The sequence below is a fragment of the Penicillium macrosclerotiorum genome (assembly GCF_028827735.1).
Source record: "Penicillium macrosclerotiorum strain IBT 26536 chromosome Unknown utg000006l_segment0_segment0, whole genome shotgun sequence".
Taxonomy (NCBI): domain Eukaryota; kingdom Fungi; phylum Ascomycota; class Eurotiomycetes; order Eurotiales; family Aspergillaceae; genus Penicillium; species Penicillium macrosclerotiorum.
The window spans coordinates 1,232,396-1,253,104 of record NW_026643085.1 but is presented as its reverse complement, the minus strand read 5'-3'; the positions used below and the strand labels follow the sequence as shown (position 1 = coordinate 1,253,104).

The 20,709-nt window shown below is 44.8% G+C and overlaps 6 protein-coding genes across 6 annotated transcripts, besides 2 other annotated features; 3 read left to right on the top strand and 3 right to left on the bottom strand.

Moving 5' to 3' along the window:
* Positions 1-1,882: 1,882 nt before the first annotated feature.
* On the bottom strand, positions 1,883-4,235 carry N7462_005740 (uncharacterized protein; the record flags this gene model as incomplete). The annotated part of the gene is made up of 5 exons (XM_057077458.1): positions 1,883-1,890; positions 1,945-2,747; positions 2,804-3,508; positions 3,561-3,708; positions 3,776-4,235. 5 exons carry the CDS (start codon positions 4,233-4,235, stop codon positions 1,883-1,885), a joined length of 2,124 nt encoding a protein of 707 aa, XP_056933038.1.
* A 2,783-nt stretch (positions 4,236-7,018) lies between these two features.
* N7462_005739 (uncharacterized protein) lies at positions 7,019-7,408 on the bottom strand (the record flags this gene model as incomplete). The annotated part of the gene is made up of 1 exon (XM_057077457.1): positions 7,019-7,408. One exon carries the CDS (start codon positions 7,406-7,408, stop codon positions 7,019-7,021), a length of 390 nt encoding a protein of 129 aa, XP_056933037.1.
* Positions 7,409-10,390: 2,982 nt separating this feature from the next.
* On the top strand, positions 10,391-11,609 carry N7462_005738 (putative LPS glycosyltransferase; the record flags this gene model as incomplete). Its single annotated transcript, XM_057077456.1, has 4 exons — positions 10,391-10,459; positions 10,523-10,666; positions 10,725-10,795; positions 10,862-11,609. The coding sequence occupies 4 exons, from the start codon at positions 10,391-10,393 to the stop codon at positions 11,607-11,609; spliced, it is 1,032 nt and encodes a 343-aa protein (XP_056933036.1).
* Positions 11,610-12,253: 644 nt separating this feature from the next.
* On the top strand, positions 12,254-13,492 carry N7462_005737 (uncharacterized protein; the record flags this gene model as incomplete). Its single annotated transcript, XM_057077455.1, has 3 exons — positions 12,254-12,541; positions 12,594-13,220; positions 13,298-13,492. The coding sequence occupies 3 exons, from the start codon at positions 12,254-12,256 to the stop codon at positions 13,490-13,492; spliced, it is 1,110 nt and encodes a 369-aa protein (XP_056933035.1).
* A 1,410-nt stretch (positions 13,493-14,902) lies between these two features.
* Positions 14,903-15,059: a sequence feature (Protein overlapping with rRNA (N7462_005736, KAJ5682571.1) was converted to a misc_feature.).
* A 137-nt stretch (positions 15,060-15,196) lies between these two features.
* Positions 15,197-15,348: a sequence feature (Protein overlapping with rRNA (N7462_005736, KAJ5682571.1) was converted to a misc_feature.).
* Positions 15,349-17,473: 2,125 nt separating this feature from the next.
* Positions 17,474-17,809, bottom strand: N7462_005735 (uncharacterized protein; the record flags this gene model as incomplete). The annotated part of the gene is made up of 1 exon (XM_057077453.1): positions 17,474-17,809. The coding sequence occupies one exon, from the start codon at positions 17,807-17,809 to the stop codon at positions 17,474-17,476; it is 336 nt and encodes a 111-aa protein (XP_056933033.1).
* A 1,013-nt stretch (positions 17,810-18,822) lies between these two features.
* On the top strand, positions 18,823-19,919 carry N7462_005734 (uncharacterized protein; the record flags this gene model as incomplete). The annotated part of the gene is made up of 4 exons (XM_057077452.1): positions 18,823-19,164; positions 19,226-19,477; positions 19,544-19,625; positions 19,702-19,919. 4 exons carry the CDS (start codon positions 18,823-18,825, stop codon positions 19,917-19,919), a joined length of 894 nt encoding a protein of 297 aa, XP_056933032.1.
* Between the last annotated feature and the right edge of the window lie 790 nt (positions 19,920-20,709).

Here is a 20,709-nt window from a genome sequence, read left to right as displayed (position 1 = left end):
TTACGAGATATGTTAATAGTAGGATTTGTCCTCGCCTCGCTTGACTATATATAAAATTAGTGATAAGGTCTCTTTAGCTACTATAAATAAACTATATCTAAACCCGTTCGGGTGAATCTAAAGTAGAGAAGGTATATTCATTATAATATATCATAGGTAATAATAGTAGTACTTATCTATATCGTATATCAATTAATATTTGTAGCTCTATATCCCCCGAGGTCCTAAATATAATACCTAGCGGGACAAGCCAAGACTATCACAACCTTCCGTCACTTAAATAGTCTTGATCGGAGCGATAATCTCACCTCGAGAGTCGGTTTCTACATTAGCAGTTGTAGTAGTAGAGATCAGTGCTTCTACTAGAACTCGAACTATAGTCGTGTAAGCCTCGCTTGTTTCAGTGGTTATAGAAGTAATTATATCAGACGGCTAGCATTTTTCTTTCCACAGCAGGCACACACTAATAGGATAGGTGTGAGTTTCATGCATAGAAGAAGTAGTAATTGAGTAAATAGAGGTAGAAGTGGGAATTGTGTATACCACTACCGAGGGAGTCTTTATGCAGAAGGGACAATCCTTCACTTTTGATGTGCACTAGTAGACGATCGAGACAACAGTGGTATAGATAGTTTCAGGAATAAGGTCAGAGCTCGCTGGTATGCGACTAGGAGCGTGGCCTAGAATAGATATAGTCCGAGCATTCACAGAACTACTGGTTGTAGCGTCGAAAGGTTTGGTCAAGACGGAATTGCTGAAAGAGGAAGTCTACGGTTCCAAGGAAGAAAATTTAGATGTAAGAATCATGATCCCATCCCTTATATCTTATATATAAGCACATACGACCACAGGGTTTGGAGAACAGGGCTTCACGTCCGCTCAGCCATGCTTAAGCCCATTACTAAACGCGCTCAATCCTCAAAGAGCCCTGGCGTTTAAAACAGCGTAGTATTTTCTGCTAGCTCATCAAGAAACACATTACTGAGGAGAGTCAACTCAGGTAGCAGCTTCAGCCTCCACCGAAAAGGTATAGATCCGGCCAATTTGGAAGGTATTTTGTGGAGGACAGGCCAAGTAGAAGGTCTAGCGACGCTTCGCGGAAATAATGATTCTTTAGCGATGAAAACTCGGTAAAAGTTGAAAGTATCAGGGATTGATCCCTTCGGGCTTCGGGTCGCTAAGAGAGAAGAGCCCCATCGTGTGGCAGACAGGAGCAGCTCGGCCACCAGTAGAAAAGGCTTAGCTTGGACTAAGTGAAAAGCCTCATCATTCCTAGAAGTTTGGAAACTATTGTACTCACACTTGAAGCATGGCGACTCGAGCTCATTTGTGATATGGTCCAAGACTCTAAACCGTATACTAAGGCGCAGATTGCCAAAGCTGCCCATGATTGTACCCCATCATCAGTTAGCAGCATCTACTCGAACCTAAGATATATGAGAAGTGTTAAGTCTCCTACCAACGATATCCGCAGACGACGAACAATCAACCTGCCTTCTCGGTACTTGGATCGGTCGCTTCAACTTTAAGCCTACCGAACCTGCCCTTCATAACGAGGAGAACCTGCCAATCACACTTAGAAGCTTGTCCTCAAAGCCTCTCAACGGGTTAGAAGTGAGGTGGAATATTGTGGACGGATCACAAAACCTAGATGTTTTTATTTCCTTGGTCACCAGCGATCTAGTTTCACTTCTCTGTCTGTACATCTTTAGCGTTGTGGTTCTCTAGTTACGAAAGATGGCTTTCCTTAGTTCTTTTCAATATACCTATAATCTGGAATTAATTTATTAGTACTTGTCTGTCACTATTCAAATATTCCCTTCGTAATTTTCCTGTTTCAAATTCCTGGATCTCATCCCTTCCATGCTCACGGCGTTCAACGCTATGTCGCTGTGGCGATTAAGCAATCAGCTCGCTCTGAGAGCTGACTACTATAAGTCTCACCAAATGTTTCATCTTCCCCCACACAAATCCTGTAACTGATTTTGGCATATTCTTCTGCATAGACCTTCAGGCTAGGCGCAAATTCACAGAACGCGCGACTGAGAATCATCCAGCACCCAACTACACCATCGGTCATCAACCCCCACTTGATGACCTTTACTTGGGTATCTGTCCTACTTGCACCCTCAATCACATAGCCAAGCGACTCTAGACATTTCAGTCCGAATTTGATAGCCTTTTCAAATTGATGGGATGTGAGAGATATGGCAGCGAGAGACAGATAACCTGACCAAAGCGCGAGATAAGGGACTTCGGACGGTGGCAGAGAGTATGTTTGTTCAATACTGGCAAGGGTACTCTCAATTTGGGCCTGTTTCAATTTTTTTGAATTGAACAGTTTTTCTAGTTCAGCGGAAAGTCTTTTTCGGGTGGATAGTACGGTCTTACTCAGACCTCGAATGCTGTCACAAATTGCACAATCACACTTGAAACCCCAATTCTGGAGGTCTGACAGTTTTTCATCTTGATTTCCGATGGGTGATTGGTACCAGAAGGTAATCTCCGTGTCTTTGGCGATATCCCTGCTTGCGCGGACAATCATCATATCCCCGATGAATGAGCGGCGAGTGTTGCTCAGACATGAGTGATTAATGTATGATGCCATGCACCACATACCAGATGAGTGAAACTTCTTGTTTTCGTCTTTCGCTATATCATCCGAAATACTTGATTTTATATGGCTTTGACGCGACAGAAGAGGACAGCCAAAACCATTTAGACTGATTGTCTTTTGAATAAGAAATCTTTGTATTAAGTCAGCAAATGTAGAGAAATTTATACAGGCAGAATGCACTCATACGTGTCGACGACGACTTGACCATCTACGCGGATATCGAAGGAATCATGGGTGCCATGGTGGAGGTCAATGAACCTGGATAACATAGAAGGATTTCTGTAGAGCTTTTGCGCAATCATCCCAATGAGTTGGCCTTGAGTGCCAAGTATCATCTGATTGGTATCAGAACTCATGAGCAGCGTCAGGTCACCCGACCCCTTTTCGTCATGAAAGGCATAAGCGAATGCCTTTTCGCAGAGTAAAAGATCCCCGGCTTTCACTGCTTCTGCTGTAAAAAGTCCCCGTCCATGAGACTCGGTAGACTTGATTGTAACCGGACCAAAGTATGTACCACGCTCGAGATGTGGTGGGCGGCGTTTCTTAGCTTCCAGAATCATTCTCTTGAATTCGTATTCCCCAGTATCTTCTTCGGCAAGACGGGCAGATGCACGTTGATATTCGTGCTGAGCTGTCAAGTTTTCTGGATAGTTCCTACCCAGCACCTTGTGTGTTTCGCAGGATTCTCGAAACTTCCGAAGGCAGTATAAGGCTTGAGCTTTTCGGAAAAGTGCCTTTTCAGACATCTCGGATCTCTGTAGCACCGCATCTGCATCGAGAAGGGCCGCGTCAAATTGACGTGCTCTGAGGCCACAAAGGGCACGGTTGAGCTGAGTCGCGATCGCGAGATCAGGCGAGGGAGGCAATTTGCATTCTAGCGCCTTAGTATAGCTAAATAATAGTGAGTCATGAACAGCTTTAGAAATGAAGATTTGAACATTACCACTGAATCGCAAAATGATAACGGCTTTCCTCAAAGAATTTATTCCCTCGTTCCTTCCAGAAAGCAGGCAAGCCTTCTTCGACAGATATAATCCGGGCTCTCCAGGAGAGTGGGATACGCTCATCGAAGCCAGGAACAAGGATAATGTCTGAAATATGATCGACACGAATCCCAAAATCTCCGTCTGCCATAACCTTCACATAAGGCTCTTTTACCACTAGCACAACCCCCCTCGGGGAGATCCAGAAACTTCGAAAATTCTTCCCCTTGGTTGTAGATCTGTATCATCAAGACTCTCTCATCCTCATCCTCGACAATCGCCATCACAGCAGTCATCACGTCAGTTGGGGTGACTGTTCTCACAAGAATGTATCGTCCCCGATGGTGGGTTTCCAGACAAAGATCTCGAAACATGATCTTACTCAATCGAGCGAGAAGAATAGTCGATGGTGCATAAGCAGGTGGTAGGAACGACGATCGAATGTTCATCTTGTCTGCCGGACTTGGTCCACTACTCATCATTCTTCGAAGCGTAAACTGAGCGAGGATTTCGTTCCTTGACTTGCTGGGTGTTGCCTTCTGGCCTTTCAAGCCTTGGGCTCTTTTGATATTGGCCTTTTGCTGTTTCAGCATTGCCATGTACTGTGGGATGTTAGAAACGTCGTCGATATTCATTTTGATGGGATTCAGAGGTCAATAGGAGTGAAAATAACACTGTTCACTGAGGAAACTTCAACTGCAAGAGTTATTCGGGCTTGAAGACGGAATTTGAAAATATCATCAGGAGGAATGAGGGAGGAGGTTATACCTGGAAGACAAGTAGCTGATGAGTTGGCATTCGGGGAGCGGGGTGAATCAAGCGACAGGGGTGGTTGCATATAGTAAACAAACCATGCATTAGCCAATATTCGAATGGGGTAAAACGTCAAGGACACATGGTCTGGCAGCGTTTAGCGGCCACCTTCACGACAATGACTCCAAGATAAATACTAGAATGGTACCATTCCGCCAACCTGTCGGCTGGGTGTCTTCTTGATTAACCTTTCATCTTTATAATAGTCTTAATATATAGACAGCAAAAAAAAGAAAGAGGCTCCATAATCCTAATAGTCTCTTTAAGTGACTAGGTATCGTAAAAAATGATTTGACAGTCGTTAGAGCGTAATCCCGAGATTCAACGGTTGAGATGTGGATGACTAGGTATATTATTGTGAGGCTGGTAGCTAAAAAGGCCGATGACCTCGTTCAAGCAAAGGTAGAGCAAGAGATGGAAGTATAAAGATCAAATAAGGAAGTAATTCAGTGAGGCTAGTTAAAGATCTGTGTTTCTATCGTACGACTATACTATTCTAAAGAAACTCAATTATTCTAGGGGCAGATGAGAGCTGAACTCACGTGGTATCGATGAGCTCACTGATTTACAAGATGGTGATTGATTTTCGTTGCTACGTGATTAGCCTGTCACCTCTCAGCACTCACAACGCTTGGTAAAATCAAGGAAGGGCCAAAGTGGTACTCATGTGGCTATGTGCGGATGCCAAGAGAACCTTTATCATAGAAGGATTAAAAAAAGCCAACCAGCAGGTCAGCTAGGAAGGTCAATATGGTTGCCACGCGATTGGGGGTGATTCTCACCCGCTCTCATCTGGTCTCACTTCACTCTGTCTATTGCGCACTCGTCCTTCTCACCCAAAAATACCTAACTCTAACCTGGTCACGATCTCTTACGATCTTGCTATATATTCTTCTCACAGTTTTGATCTGATACATACGACCACAGGGTGTGGAGAACAGGGCTTCCCGTCCGCTCAGCCGTACTTAAGCCCATTATAGTACGCAGTCAATCCTTAATGCGCCCTGCGCTCTAGACTGGCTTAGATCTAGTCTTAGGGTGAGTGTGGGTGATATTGGTGAGAACTTTGAAAATTGGGTTGACAGAGGTGAGAACGGGGTGAGAGCGGGTGAGAACCAGGTCAGGATTCTCACCTAGAATCAGCCCACTCTCCTACTTTTGTTTGAGTCTAGGCTATAAATATGAGTATGAGCCCTAGGGCGCCTGTCTGGCTTGCTATTATTAATCTATTATCACCTCGCCATTGAATAGAAGATGCTCCCGAGGGACCTCATAAAGGAAACTGGATAAAAGGATTGCACGTGCTGCGTCATGTGGATAGCTTTTACCCACGAATATCAGAATAAGCGGGAAGAAGAAGATAACTATATATACCTAAAGGAGCTAGACCCGGCTATGCTCAAAGAGTATAAGAATATAGTATCGAATTAGGCGTTATAAATTATATGTGACGGGCTCAGGCCGAACATCATTCAATTGGGTGTTGCCGACAATCTGTCTGTCGAAAGCTTTAGGGAAAGTAAACACATGGGCCTCTTAGATAGGTTTCGGAACAGAGATGAATAAGCCATGTGGGTGCACCAATAGCAATCACAATAGTCCCGAACTGTTACAAGGCCCCCTAGCTGGCAATTTGGATGGGCCGTTTGCATAACTAATCTTGGCTGATATACACTATCTCACTTTCTCCGGGTCTCCAACAAGAGGTTAAATATAGAGACTCTCACGTGACACATGATCAACATCGGGCTCTGGCCTGTTAAAACCTCTCTTCCGGCACTGAAGCCCTGATACTTACCTGAAAGATTTCTTGTTTTCACTTCGGAACACCGGCAACCTGAACACGGCCCTCAACCAAACCTTCATTATATGAAACGTAAATCCGGTTGGCGCTCTGGGTATTTGGCAGTAGAACAGTAGAGATATATCACCAGATCAGGAACATATAGCCTGGCTTTTTTTCTGAAAGCTGCCAACTTGATTTAACCATTTATCGCGGTATCTAGCCCCCTAAGTGTAATTCTTAACATTGGCTTAACTGGCTCTGTGCTATATCTAGCTCGCTCAACCGCTCAGTCTTCCGGACCACTGAAATCTACCCCAAGGTTTTGAACTGAACTAATAACCAGTCTTTGTAGTCTAGATACTGACGCCACAACGTCTTCTGGAGTAGCACCCTTCTTGGTTAGTCTCAATAGTCGCATATAGCTTTGACAGCAGCCTCACTGAAGTTCGCGTCTTAATGCTTAAGAATGCAATTATCGCGCTCAGCAAATTCAAACATCTCTTAGAGGCGTCAAAAAGCGGCACTTTTATTTGCCGATTTTGAATTATTATTAGCAAAGAACTGAGAAGCTAGCTTGTTGCCCTGAGATTTAGCTTGGTATTCTTAATTCTCTCGTGATTTACTGTATTGAAGACTATACACTAAAAGTGCTGAATGACAAATTCAAATACCATCACTGTAACAAGGACATAACTAGGATACATATACCTCCCCCCACAAAATCAAAAGAAGAGAAATGATTTCAGCAAGCAGCCGCAAGTTTCTTCCACGAGCAACCAAAAGTGTCCCAGACAACGAAATTGCTCTACCTGGTCACGTTTAGATCACCACCTTGCAGAAGATAATTTGAAGGGTGGCCTCTCCAACGCTCCCATCGGGGTTCTTCCAAACCCAAGTCGAGGCTCCAGCATCGTGAAGGCCAGAGCCAGGATCGTCACAGATGGTAGCATCCTTCCAAGCGTCAACGCAAGTGGCGGCATCGGGGAAATTTCCAATCTTCCCAATTTTGACATGAGGGAAAGGACTAAGATCTTGCCAGTCGCCGTCCAGGGTGTTATAGTGGCTGTGGCACCAATGCCATGCCTCCTCGTTCAAATGATCTCTAGACACGCAGTCCTGGCGAAAGGCGTGTCGGTTCCAGCACTCTGCAGCCCATGATAAAGGGAAAAGGCTGGTAAGGGAGAGGGCAGTCAAGGTTTGGAAACGCATTTTTGTGGGGGGTTCTTTACAATAGAGTTAGATGATAGTCCAAGTCTTGAGCCTTGAGCCAACTCACCAGCGAATTGAGGTTAATTGGATGGCCCAGATATTGAATATTTCTGTGAACTTGCTTTTGAGGCTCTGGTGAATTTCCGTCTGGATAGGAGGTACGACGAGGGTATTTATACTAAGAGAAGGCGATGAGATAAAACTTTTAACGGCTGAGACAACATATGATAAATCAAACTAGTTACGACACTTGAACTTCGCATAAGGGATGGTATGAAGGATCTCTAGGAAATAATCTTCATTGAAAATCCAATTGGCTCAGGATTATAAAGGTTGACAAAAATGTTGTCAACAGCGGCGTGTCGCCTATTTTGACTTGGGCCTCCCCATAATGCCATTAACCTCTAGTGGGCTTGTAGGAGGACGTATGCTATCTTACATCCGCAAATAAAAGCGGTCTATTTTGTATCCAGCATTCTTGACTGTGAATGAGATGTAATATTAGGTCACGAGGACTGGAAGCAGACCAGGCAAACAAGATTGCTTAGGATGCCTAGGCCTAAAAAGTCCTCATAGGAAAATATGACAATGAAACTGTAGGTTACATTTCTATATAGTAACAAAATTGCTGCCAATGAAGTCTTTTTCATCAGAACACCCTGAGAGTTTCTGCTCTTCTATCCCACAAATCGCCCTTTTAGGAGACGATTCATGACATGTTGGAAAACAGACTGCTAATAATCTACATCGTCGAGATGAAAAGAATCAGTGTGACTAGTTGATCGAATTCCTCACTCAAAACCACGAGCGGAGAATTCTCAAGAAATATTGTTCCATTACCAAATAGCATCCGCTTGTTGGGGGGTGGGGATAGTAATGATTAAGGACCCTCTAAATCCTACACCATTGATATAGTTAGGAACGGGGCATATTGGGCAAGACTTGTGATGTATTTATTCTGTACACATCAAAGGAACCAAGGAACACATATTACGCTTGATGAGCTCAGGAGTTAAAAGTGTTAAGTTACCATCAATATCTTTTGCGGCGTTCTGCCGTAAACGAAAGCTCCTCGCATAGTAGCCATTAGAACCATAGATACCGACTGTAAGAATACACAGGAGAATGTAGGGCTCCGTCCCGTGATGTCCTGAACGTGGTTAATTTCTTGTCTGAGAAGAGGAGCTTTACAAAATACATACTTCCTGCCTTGCATACTATCCAGTGTATGGGGCTCTAGGACACACTTTAATTGTTAGTCAACGAGAATAAAAAAGCTCGCAAGAGATATACAATATATGTGATCATGTGCAATCACCAGCGCTGTAGCATTTTTCAAACTCGCGGCAAGGCAAATATTACCTAAACAGAATGCACATCTCGGATACACCCTACGCATCCCAGTTCTCCCACCACCCATAAATCCTCGATAATACGAGCTTCCGGTATCACAAGCTACTTGTGATTCAATGAAGGGATAGTTGCTCTAATAATTAAGTACGAGGATCATCTCTATAGGTTAGCGTACATATTATTGGCTTTCGACCGACGCGAAAAATTTCCTGGTATTGAGGACCATATCACAGGAGGTGACGATGGGATTTGGGTTTAGGGTTTAGAGGAATTAGGATTTTTAGTGTGTGCAAAATGCTGGGCTCCTGTGTGGCTTTATAAAAAAATTGTAACCTCAGGGCGAAATTATTCATGAACAATGTAAATGTATACCCATTTACCGTTGCTTTCGATCTGGGAATGGCTCTTTACGTGGCCAATACCAGAGAAATACATAGCTTCTCTTGCGATAAATAATTCTTCATCAGTATTATGAAAAACCACCAACGTGCTGACATTATCTTTCTCATACCGCAATTATCAGGGATTTCCATCTATATTCGGATTTTTATTGAGTCTTTGCGCTATCACCCTTGGCTTCTGAGCAAAACATACAATAAATTTGCACTACTTTAAGATGGAAGTTCTGAAATACTGGGAAATATTAACTTAAAATGATTTGAGTGGTTGTGCAGTCCAGTTTTTAGGAGTGACCATCTCCTTGCAATCACTAGAATTAAATGCTCAACGCGTCAGTCTAGTCACGCCTGCGATAGATAAAAAAAAGCCTCAAACCCAATACCCCTCCCCCCCCCTCGGGAGCTTACCATGTACCATTTTATCCTTAAATGTTGATAGACTTTCTAACATCAAATTATACCGACTTTGAAGGATCGAATTACATGGAATGGAAATATCCACCACATTCTGTGGCAGCTCGATTTCACCTGTGTTCGGGGTTCTTCCGAATATTTATTCTAGTATAAATCAAGCTTGTCGGCTAAATTGGCAACGAAAAGACCTTCCAAAGAATGTACCTAGTCCATGGTAGCCGATGTATGCTTCCGGAACCAGTGTCTAGAATCACCTGGACCCTTCGAAAGCTGTCACACGGTACAACATGGGTACAGCCTAGATTAAGCCGGCACTGAAACTCTCTTGAAGCACGCTTCAGCGAAGGGAAATAACTCAAATCACAATATAATAACTCCTTAAGCTTGATTGTTCTCCGGAAACAGCGGTTGTTTCATCAAATAGGATTTCTACCTAGCGCGTTTCCGGGACTACAGGCCGCGAGCGACGAACTTGGGACGGACTTGAAACGAACTTGACATTTTGAGACAGAAAGGGCGATTTAAGCGATACAATGTTACATTTCACAAGTGCAAGGAATGTATGATTAAACCGTTGTATATGACAGGGCGGAGAAATTCTGGCATTTGAATACCCTTAATCCCGCATTCCAAGGTAGAGACACCCAACATTCAAGAACTCTGGATGCCATCCAAATTTTCCACTTATTGTTGCAAAATGACCCGTCGAATCAATTTTAAGAGCTGCAGGGCAGTTCAAATTGTCGTCGCACTTTGCGGTGTGTATTTCATTTTGTCATTCTTTTTGGCAGACGAGCAATTTGTGTGGCCACCAAGTATGCCTCACTTCTCGCGGCCCAGCATACGTGACAGGGATCTGGACCATATTCTGAACGAAACTCTTGGGGTAAACAATGACCCGATGTGCTCACATGCTCTTCAATACAATGATAGCTGATTTTCGTTTTAGTTTCAGCATATATATGCCATTGGCCTGAAAGAACGCACGGATAAGCGTGACTTCTTGACTGTGGCAGCCTCAGTCACAGGCTTCAAGGTTGAATGGCTTGACGGGGTTCTTACAAAAGACCTACAGCAGAAAAGCTTACCTAAAGTATGTATCCAGTCAAGCGTTCATAAAACCCTGTAGCAGGGGCTGATTTACAATACAGGGATACAACCTTACTACTGTCCAGCCTACCATTATTGGATGTTGGCGAGCTCACATGAATGCATTAAACAGGTAAAGTGAACACATTATGTAATAATTTAGCATCAACTAACTCTATTGCAATTTTTGAGAATATAGGGTCATCGATAACTCGTATTCTACTGCCTTGATACTCGAAGATGATGCCGATTGGGATGTGGGAATCAAGTCTCAACTACGTGAATTTGCCCGAGGAATTCAGTCTTTGAAAGGAAACATTAAAGTGTCCAAGCAAGCTCCTTACGGAACTGATTGGGACCTCCTCTGGATTGGAGGATGTGCATCAGGCCCACATGCGAACCAAACCCAGTTTTATGCTATACCAGATGACCCCACCGTGCCAAGTGTCCAACGGCGTGCCACTTGGTCTGGCCCCCTTGACAGTTGGAAAGAGCAATTTTCTGAAGACTCAACCCGGTTTATCTACCGTGCTGAAGCAGGTTGTTGCACTTTTGGATATGCAGTCACTAACAGAGGCGCAAAAAAAATCCTTACCGCCCTTGCTATTGAGCACATAGAGGCGCCCGTTGACAACGCTATGTCTGAATTGTGTGGTGGCCTCGGTGATCGTGAACCAATTGATTGTTTCGCACCTTTCCCGAACCTTGTCGGTACATATAGACCAGCGGGTCCCGCATATCGAGACTCCGACATAGCCATTACTGGTGACGAAAGCATTCATGAGGAACAGGCTTATAATCTGGTATATAGCACACGTCGCAATATCCATAGGTTGGTAGCTGGCGAGCCAACCGTCTTCTCGCAGTGGGGTGAAGAGTCACCGTGGTCACCGGGAGAAATTCGCTTGCAAGACTTTGTTTATCCTCGAGGCTATCTTGTCAACTAGTGTTGGATCCTATCAGAGCGGTGTGGTGCGCAGGAAACTGGATGACGCCCTCGAGAGCATTAATGTGAAAAATATTAGAAGTAGTTCTTGAATCCTGGTGATAAAGAATACGATCTGTATGGCTTTATTTTCTTATCTTGCTTGATGAGGCCGGGATGAAATTATTGCAAATTGCGGACGAGCTATGAAAAGTGGTAAAGTATGTAGCTGTCTACTTTCTTAAACTGCATTCAGTCCAGCCATCAATCGACGTCAGATCCATCTCCGGAAACGAAGAGCAATTATTGAAGGACCGTAGACCGCTTACTAGCACGTTCTTAAGAAAGGGCTGGTAGCTCTGTGGTTTCTGCCGTGAAGGGATTTCTCTCTTGAGAAGACTTTCCAGCAATTCACGTACATTTGCGACCTGGCAGCTTTGTTGTGGAAAATATGGAAAGGTTCGCAGTGGAAGAAAGTACCATATAACAGAAGAATGGCAGGGGTGGGGGTGAAGGGCTAAATTCTCTTGGCCTGTGCCCGAACTTTGCGGAAGGTGGGATTTTCCACTTACCCGCAAACGAATGTCCAATGCAATTCAATGCTATATAGTATTGCGAAGATGTCGCTGGTGTTGACGCACACAAGAAAACCATTTTCATAGCAGGATGGATCGATTGAGAGTTCCGGTCCTGAGGACCTCCCGCAAAATCTTTGCCCCGTTTCACACGCTCAAATCGAGACTTACAAGAATATTTGGATTGTATCGGCTCGGATCTTCAGATTCGCCAGAGAGCCCAACTTGGAGTGACTCAGAATTGAAGCTTCTCGAAGAGAGAAGTGCCTCAGAACGGAATTCCCTTGAGCATCTGCCCTCTGCTGAACCGAGGAATTCCCCTTCAAAGCTCTGCCTCATGCTAGGCATCATGACGAATATTGTCTCAACAACCTCTATTGTAAGCGATGAGCAGGAACCCTATGATTTGATTATGTACTAAATTTCCCAAGGTTTTCACTAACAAATACATTTTCTCACATGAAGGACTGCGCAACTGTCAATTAGCATTTGCAGCCTACCACTTCTTGATCACCGGACTTACATTGTGGGCTATATCCCAGCTTCGTTACGGTGATTTCGTCGCAAAAAGAATCCCAATTTACCGCAACTTCCACCTTGTTACCCTGACTAGCGCCCAAGTGGTTCTCCAAAATTTATCTCTCGCATATTCGTCGGTCATATTCCACCAGCTTGTGAGACTACTCCTCACGCCAGCTACCGCTTTGTTCGGTTTTTTATTCTATCGTGCTACTATTCCAAGTGCATCAATCATTCCCTTGGTGATCTTATGTGGCGGCGTTGGAGTTACTTTCTATTGTGATTCTCATTCTATGACTGATAAAAACGCCGGGACATCTCTACAGGGAGTCGTCTTCGCTTTCACCGGCGTACTGACCAGCGCTCTTTATACAACGCTAATCGGAACATATCAGAAAAAGTTGCAAGTAAATAGCATGCAGCTTCTTCTCAATCAAGCGCCTATGAGTGCCGGCTTTCTTATGTGTTTGGCCCCCTTTATTGATACTTCTCCCACGGCCACCGCGCTTTCGCCATCAGTGTGCTTCGCAATTTTTGGAGTAAGCTAATATCGTCCACAATAGCTTTTCTGATTGAAAATGTTCGGTTACTAACCTCTATATTCATTGGCATTTAGAGCGGAATGTTAGCTTGCCTTGTGAACGTTTCCCAATTTTACGTTATCAATGCCGTAGGCCCAGTCAACAGCACTGTAATTGGACATTTGAAAACTTGCATGATTGTGGGCCTGGGGTGGTTTATTAGTGATCAACCAATTTCAATGCAAAGCGTTGTTGGCATCATAATGGCACTGCTGGGTATGAGCCTGTAAGTCACACCATTTCGGCATTTGCTGTAACCCCAACTAACTGATTGATCTTTCTGAGCAGATACATGATCGTCTTGTCTCGAAGCCGAAGGTGACATGCTGTCAGTTGAAGCCTGTTTTGTGATGCAAGTTGAAAAACGGAGTTTTGGGAAAAGATACTGCCGAGGAGAACATGACATTCGATGAATGCGAGTGGAAGCAAAACTACACCTCTTCTAGGCTCTTTGCAGTTCCGCGAGAGGGGCAGAAGCGCTTCTGCTTCTGGAAATGCCCTGGTGATAAGGTACTACATCATCTGGTGGTTTTGTTTAGGGGTGATGTCTCCCGGAAATTAGATTGCTTTGTCCCAGAGATGCTCTAATTGAATGAACTCACCCGATATTTCGCCATTTAGAGGGAGGGGTACAAGCTTGGCCTAATGGTGGAGTGAATGGTTTACGGGATTTGGACTTGGAGCGTACGAGAGTGTATGTATATTCGTGGTACCCCATGTGCAGCACTGGGCCCCGTGGCCGACCAAGGATAGTGCCTGGCGGTGACCAAATGATGCATCCGGCTCCCGTCGGGGGTAAGTCTGTCTTCCATCTCTTGTGTCTTCAGGTACAGTATTAAGATTCGCGAAGTGGCGAAATATTCGACCTCCTTGGCGAAATCAGCCATTGGCCCATCGATTGTTGAAACTGCCTTAGGTGGTGATGTGAGAGGAGGCTTAAAGGCACTCCCTAGTGGAGTAATTCCAGCCACTATAGGAGGCGCGAGAGGTCTAGATGGGTTCACGGCGTGTATGTTTATGCTGGGAAAGGAATGGAAACTGAAGAGTCATGTAGTATTATTGATCAGCTCGTTAAGTTAGTGCTGGTGGACGCAGTACCTAACGACTTTTCAACTCTCCTGCTTATAGACTGACTGATTATGGTCGAACCCTGGCACACGACCTGGTACGGAGTAGTGCCTGTCGGATATGCGCGATGCAGTTGTTGCCACATGATATAGATTTGTTACCCTGCGAATTATTTCTAGTCAACTAAATGGTTAGTCCTGTGTTACAGGACGTTGGTGTCCTGAGGTGCTACGAACCTGGAGTTTCTAAGGTAGGAAATACAACCACGCTGATATCCATGTGATGTTGGTGGTGTCTGCACACCAAGCGCACTACTATGGCCCAAGGCGACATTGAAGTCAGCCTCGCCGTTAATTTGGCTAATCCTAGGTTGGTGTTCGATGGTAAGTGCTTCAGACAGATCGAGATGAACGAATGGCACTGTGTCTGGAGGTCAGCTGAGAGGGTCAGTGTGCCCGTTGTGCGCGACTGGGGTGATCATCACCCGCTCTCACCTATCTTCTCACCCTGTCTATCGCGCACTCACCCTAATCACCCGAGTTGCGCAACGTTAAAGCAGCGCTCACCTTTCATCATGGTGATTCTAATTGGCATATATTTACTTTCTTCGAGTCATTTAGTACATACGACCACAGGGTGTGGAGAACAGGGCTTCCCGTCCGCTCAGCCGTACTTAAGCCACACGCCGGCAGGTTAGTAGTTGGGTGGGTGACCACCAGCGAATCCCTGCTGTTGTATGTATTTTTTAATTATTTTTTGATTTGTTGAGCTTAATGCCATCGCCGCCCTACTCGTCAGGCTGCTCAATCCCCTTCACTTTAAAGCCCTGAAGGCCCTCTATTCTACTCATTCAACCCCAGAATGACCACGACAATGGAAACGACGACATGATGAAAAGCAATCTTTTGCTATCCGCAACATAATTCAAGATATCACCGTCCGTCCCTTGCCATGATCTTCCGGCAGCATGTCGTATCACAGACCCCATGTATTCGTTCCCCAGGAATCCTATACTCATCTCAGGCGGACCGTACGGCCACATGTATTTCCGGAATACCGCAGTAACTATAATTGGTCCCGTGGACCAGAAGACCTCCAAGTACGGCAGAGGAATGCGCCAGAATGAAGCATGCACGACGCTTAGCCTCAAAGAGTGTCCATAATAGGAACGGTGACCCTTCTCGGGCCATAAAGAAATGGTTGCTGAGACCCAAGGCTCCCGTTGTGGACGCGAATATAATTTGCAACTTGAGTCTCTGCAAGGCTGGATATACGTCTTGGTTTGCATATATGCCTCCTTCTGCGTGTACGACAAGTAGCTTGGCAATATTAGCCCGCTGGATGTCTCGGGGATAAGCTTTATAGGTAGAGAGAAGCCATGGGTACTTCTCTTTCACAAGCTGTTCAATTTTCTTGTCTGTCCAAAGTCTCACAGTGTAGTCCAAATGCTGAACTGAGGCATTCCAAGCGTCAAATGATGGATTTTTTTTTATTTTTTTTTAAATTATGTCTCAATATCGAAAATTTTGTGAATGAGACGTCGTAAACTTTGATTCCAATCCATACAAGCGCGATTGATAACCCCAATATCTTTGATAGGGCAATTGGTGATAATGCTTGTTGATATTGATAAGTCACCAGTCAAGATAAAGTCTGTTATGTATGCCTCGTGCATTTTGACGAATCACAAACGCTGAGACCAGTGCCATGGCTGCTAATCAGTTCAAAACCCTTTTTGATGCTCTCGTTCCCGTCAAGGTCGAATAAAAAATAAATATAAATATTGAGGTCGTTGAATATTGACTTGGGAGAAACTTCATATACATAAATAAGAAGCCTTTGAAGGGAAGAAGAGAGGTAGGAAATCTTCTTTTAGTACTATCTCCTTCGCTGGAATTACGCCCTCTAAATTGGTACCAATATATTACGCAGAACATAAGATTATAGTTTTCAGCACCACGCAGGATGACTGGTATGAAAGACCCTAAACTCGACCAAATCGAGCTTTCGGCTGGAAGAGGCAGCAACTTTCGATTAGCCTGGAAAGCAAGTTTCAGTATTTTTCAATTAGGAAATTTCGTGATAAATCAGAGATTTCCGCGACTAAAATCCACAGAATATGCATTTCAGGTCGCTTTTTACAGTGCCGACGATTGAAATATATTCAATCCTCTTACGCTATGCATGGATTATATACGGATTATTCGCCAGGGGCTTTGAGGGCAGCTAACTACAGTTCAGTGGGATCTCTCTGAGGGTTCATTACATAGTGAAATACGTTAGTTGGGGATGAATTGACGTCTCGCTGCGGTTCGTACTATTCATCCACTAGGACACATGATCCTATTTCATATATCCTGTTGGTAGTTCCAGGAAATTCGCAACCCATGTTTCCATGCTAATTCATTCGGACCTTTCCCCATCGAAATCGGGCAGGTCTTCGGCGTGAATCACATCCCTGCGGGGTCTCCTGGACGGAATTATGCGCTCGTACGTATTGCGGTAGATATGAAGTGACATCGCATCATATGGATCGACTCGTCGGGTCTTCTTTTGGCCCTTAAATCGCTTCCAGTCGAGTGCCTCGCCAGGTTTGGGATGCGTGGCAAGAGCCAGGTCTGCGAAACGTTGTTTTTGCGTTTCTGAGAGTTGGAAGATGAGCCAGCGACCGGGCGGGTGGACGAAGACATCCTTGCACTAAGATTGAATGAGATGGTTTCCTTAATCAGTGTCGTCCGTGGGGACTAGGTTGGAACTCCGTAGCATCGCACAATACATACCTCAGTGCCAGATTCTCCTCGGTCGAACAGAACCACCCCGCCAAATAGTTGCAGTTCAGCCCAGTAACCGACGATGTCCGCAACACCATTCGGATACTGTTCCCAACACTCATAGCCCCAGAGAAAGAGCTCCGTGGGATGGTGAGGGACGGGATGGTGGAAAAACTCACCATTCCCTAAATCTGTAGGGGGGATGCGATACTCTCCCGGTTTATTTAACCCGCCATCTACGTGGCGAAAGACCCTAACCGCCACCTCATGGACAGCGATGATGACGATCTCCATAAGTCGTAATGTGAACTCTGGCGATGAGATTGAAGCATTTTGGTATGCTTGGAGGGCCTGCCATCTCCCACCGGACGGTCAATACCCGATTTCTGGCGCAGTGCGGGGAAAGAGATGAAGGAAGGGCTTATCTACGTTGGCTTCCAGCTGCAGGTCCTCCACCAAGAAGGTCTGCTGAAGCTCCCGAATCACCCTTTTGGCATCGGGGCTTGGTTCTCGATTATTTTCAAAGTCCGCACGGAAATGCCCATAATATTCCTGGTAAGTGCTTTGAATCGGACAGCCGTCGGCTATCTGGGCGAAGGTGATGAATCCCAGATCTGATGAGAACAGACGGCTTATGGCCTGTTTCACCGGCGCCAAGTGGTCGGGTGGAAGATCTGCGACTGGGAGGAGTTGTGGGGAGTCCGACATCCTTACCCGTGCAATCTATTCTGGTTTGCAGTCTGCTGCTTGTTCTTGGAGAGAGCCCGAGAAAATATGCCAAGCTAGGGATGTTGAGAGATGTGCAGAAATGGAAATCGAGAGAGATGGTAGGGGTATATATATGTCTGGAGGTTTAAAATGATGGTGGGGATGTTGGTCGTCTGGAATCACGGGACGGAGGGGGCCTGATCGGGATTCTCTCATCATCTTGATCTCTGCCTCATGTCGCATCTCCTTCTCACCCTTCCCGTTCTGCCAAATGATTCAGTGACAATGGCCGAAAACGCAATCGTTTCAATCAGGATCCAGGACCCCCCTCTTCCCTGATCTCCCAGCCTTTAGGACCGATACCGTGAAACATCGCTCCCCAACCTCAAAATAGGGGGAGGGGGTCTTTATAGCCGAAAGGCCGACAAGACAATGCAAAATGAGTTTATGGCATAATCGATTAATGCCAACTCTCACCTCACTCATCGGCAAGGCGGGCAACGCGTTAAATAGATCGTTAATATTTTCGATGAGCCTCTCATTCTTTGAGTATTCGCGCCGTTAACCCCAGTGCCCTCTGTATCGATCTATGGACCTGTCGAACCTGATTCATATGTCCTTAAAATAGAAAATAGATCAATCAAATATATTCTAAATTTGGCAATGCAATCTGCCAACCCTCATGAGGGGAACCCCCAAGGAACGAGGTTGGACTCGCTTCTACCGAATAATCTGTTGACGTGATGCCAGTTGCCCACGTCTAGGAAGCGCTTGCAATATTCCAACCCTCTGTATATGATCAATTTGTTGATTGACCGATGCGCGAGTCGGGTATAATCTTTGTGTGCATATCGAGGCCACTCACGACGAGAAGTTATATAAAGCGCAAGAAGTATCGTATCTTCCGACTCCTTTGACTATCAAGCTCTACACCGTTTCCCAATAATTCTGCCTTCGCATTAGCACCTAAAGAACAACCAGATTATACGACAGTCCTTGTCTTCTTTATCAAAATGTCTATTCCCAGCAACTTAGTCAATGATTTGGACAGTCTCATCGCTTTCACAAAGGATGCGATCTGCAATCCCTTTGCCAAGGAGGAATTCGCTAAGGCAGCGTTAATGTTCGATAATCTTCGAATGGGTGGTAAGCATTTCGGAGGCAAATTGGACGATGCCAGGGCCTGGACAAACCTTCTTTTGCCCCGATTTGTCCAAGAATTTCCCACGGTGGTGATTGAGAAACAAGCCACTCTTAATGACCCTTATGGGTGGACCACTCGAGAGAACCGACAATTTGAAAGGGACCCAAGCAAAGCCAACTTGAAGCGGGAGAAGATTCATCTCAACGGTTCGGTAAGTAACCTTCGGTCTGGGGTGATTCCAGCTCCTTTGACTCACGTCTAACACTTTCAAGATTTTTAAAGAAATGGTCGCGGCAGCAGGATCCGACACAATGAAATACTTTTTCAATACATTCACAATGGAAATAACAATGATTCATGAAGTTGCACATGTCTTCTTCAGCCAGCTTGCTGAGGGTAGTGATACCCCGCTTGGAATGGGCCCATCTTCAGCAGGAATGGGAGAGGGTGGTGCTCACCTGGAGATCAACTTGATCGGGGCTATTCTCGATAGGCCGCCCAGACAAGCCGGGCGTCCTTTATCGGTGAGATTCTATCTGTCTATTCCTATCTCCGAGTTCACGCATTTAACCTTCTTAACCCTCAACTAGACTGGAGAAGTCGGTCTCACAGATGTCAACGGCAACTATTGGCGAATTGATGATCAGCTCATCAAAGATTTCTGCCAAGGGAGTGAGTGCCTGCCTGTTTTGAAACCCGGTCTTCCTATTTAGATCTCTCCCTATTGACTATCTTTGGTCTGAAACAGAGTATAACTGGAAGTTGATCCAAAAAACCGTTCAATCACCACCAACGTACACACCAGGTGCAGCCAGCTCACAGCCTGCTACCACTGGTGGTAAACCGAAAGTCAAGGCGACTAACAGCAACATTGAGCGTCACACGGTCCGTCTTACCAAATATAGTGGGAAAAACAGATTCATCTACCAAGCACCGCTTCATCTTGTGTTCGACAGAGATCAGTGAAATCAATCTAGTTTGTGTGGTATGGGGACACTTGAAGCCATCAAAATCCAACTTTTGAGGATTGATTTGGATCAATTATCCCTATAGCGATGAAATCTCAACAAGTTTGACTGGGATCTGTTGTTTTCGTGTTCTTTGCACTTGAAAGAGCCCAGTTTGGCTTTCACAGTTTTCATTATCTTTTCATGCTGTGAATAGATTCAGCTATAATTTGCTTTTATTGTCTAGGATTTCTGTGGTGATTGTGCGAGGATTTCCTATTTCTGTATATAGACTGAGATAGTAGGGAAGGCAAGGCCAGAGGAGAGGCATGTGAAGTTGACGGAGATCTTCCATCCTGCTCCTCTCTCCTTCTCTCCTTCCTTCCCCTCAAATTCTCAATATCACCGTTTTCGCGCATATTGCTTTCAGATATTGGCCATCCTTTACAATTTCTTGTCCATATTTGTCGGATTTTGCGATGGCATAGACTACAACCTAAATGATTTCTGCAATTCCTTAGCTCCAATTATCTTTTCTGTATGACTCGTCTCTGTCTACTTATTGAGAACAGACTAGTATAAGAAGGACCACTAGAAACTAAGAATAGGATGAACTCATATCCATAAATTTGATTCTGTTTGATTCTTTTAAACCATAATTTATGATAAATAGTATCACAAGATATTGATATCTATTATAGAATATGAACTTATTAGATCCTGTGAATTATAAACCTAGTTCGAGCACTCCTGGGAAACATACACTAGCTCCTAAAGTTTTGTATAATTAGGTACTCTAAAGAATTTTC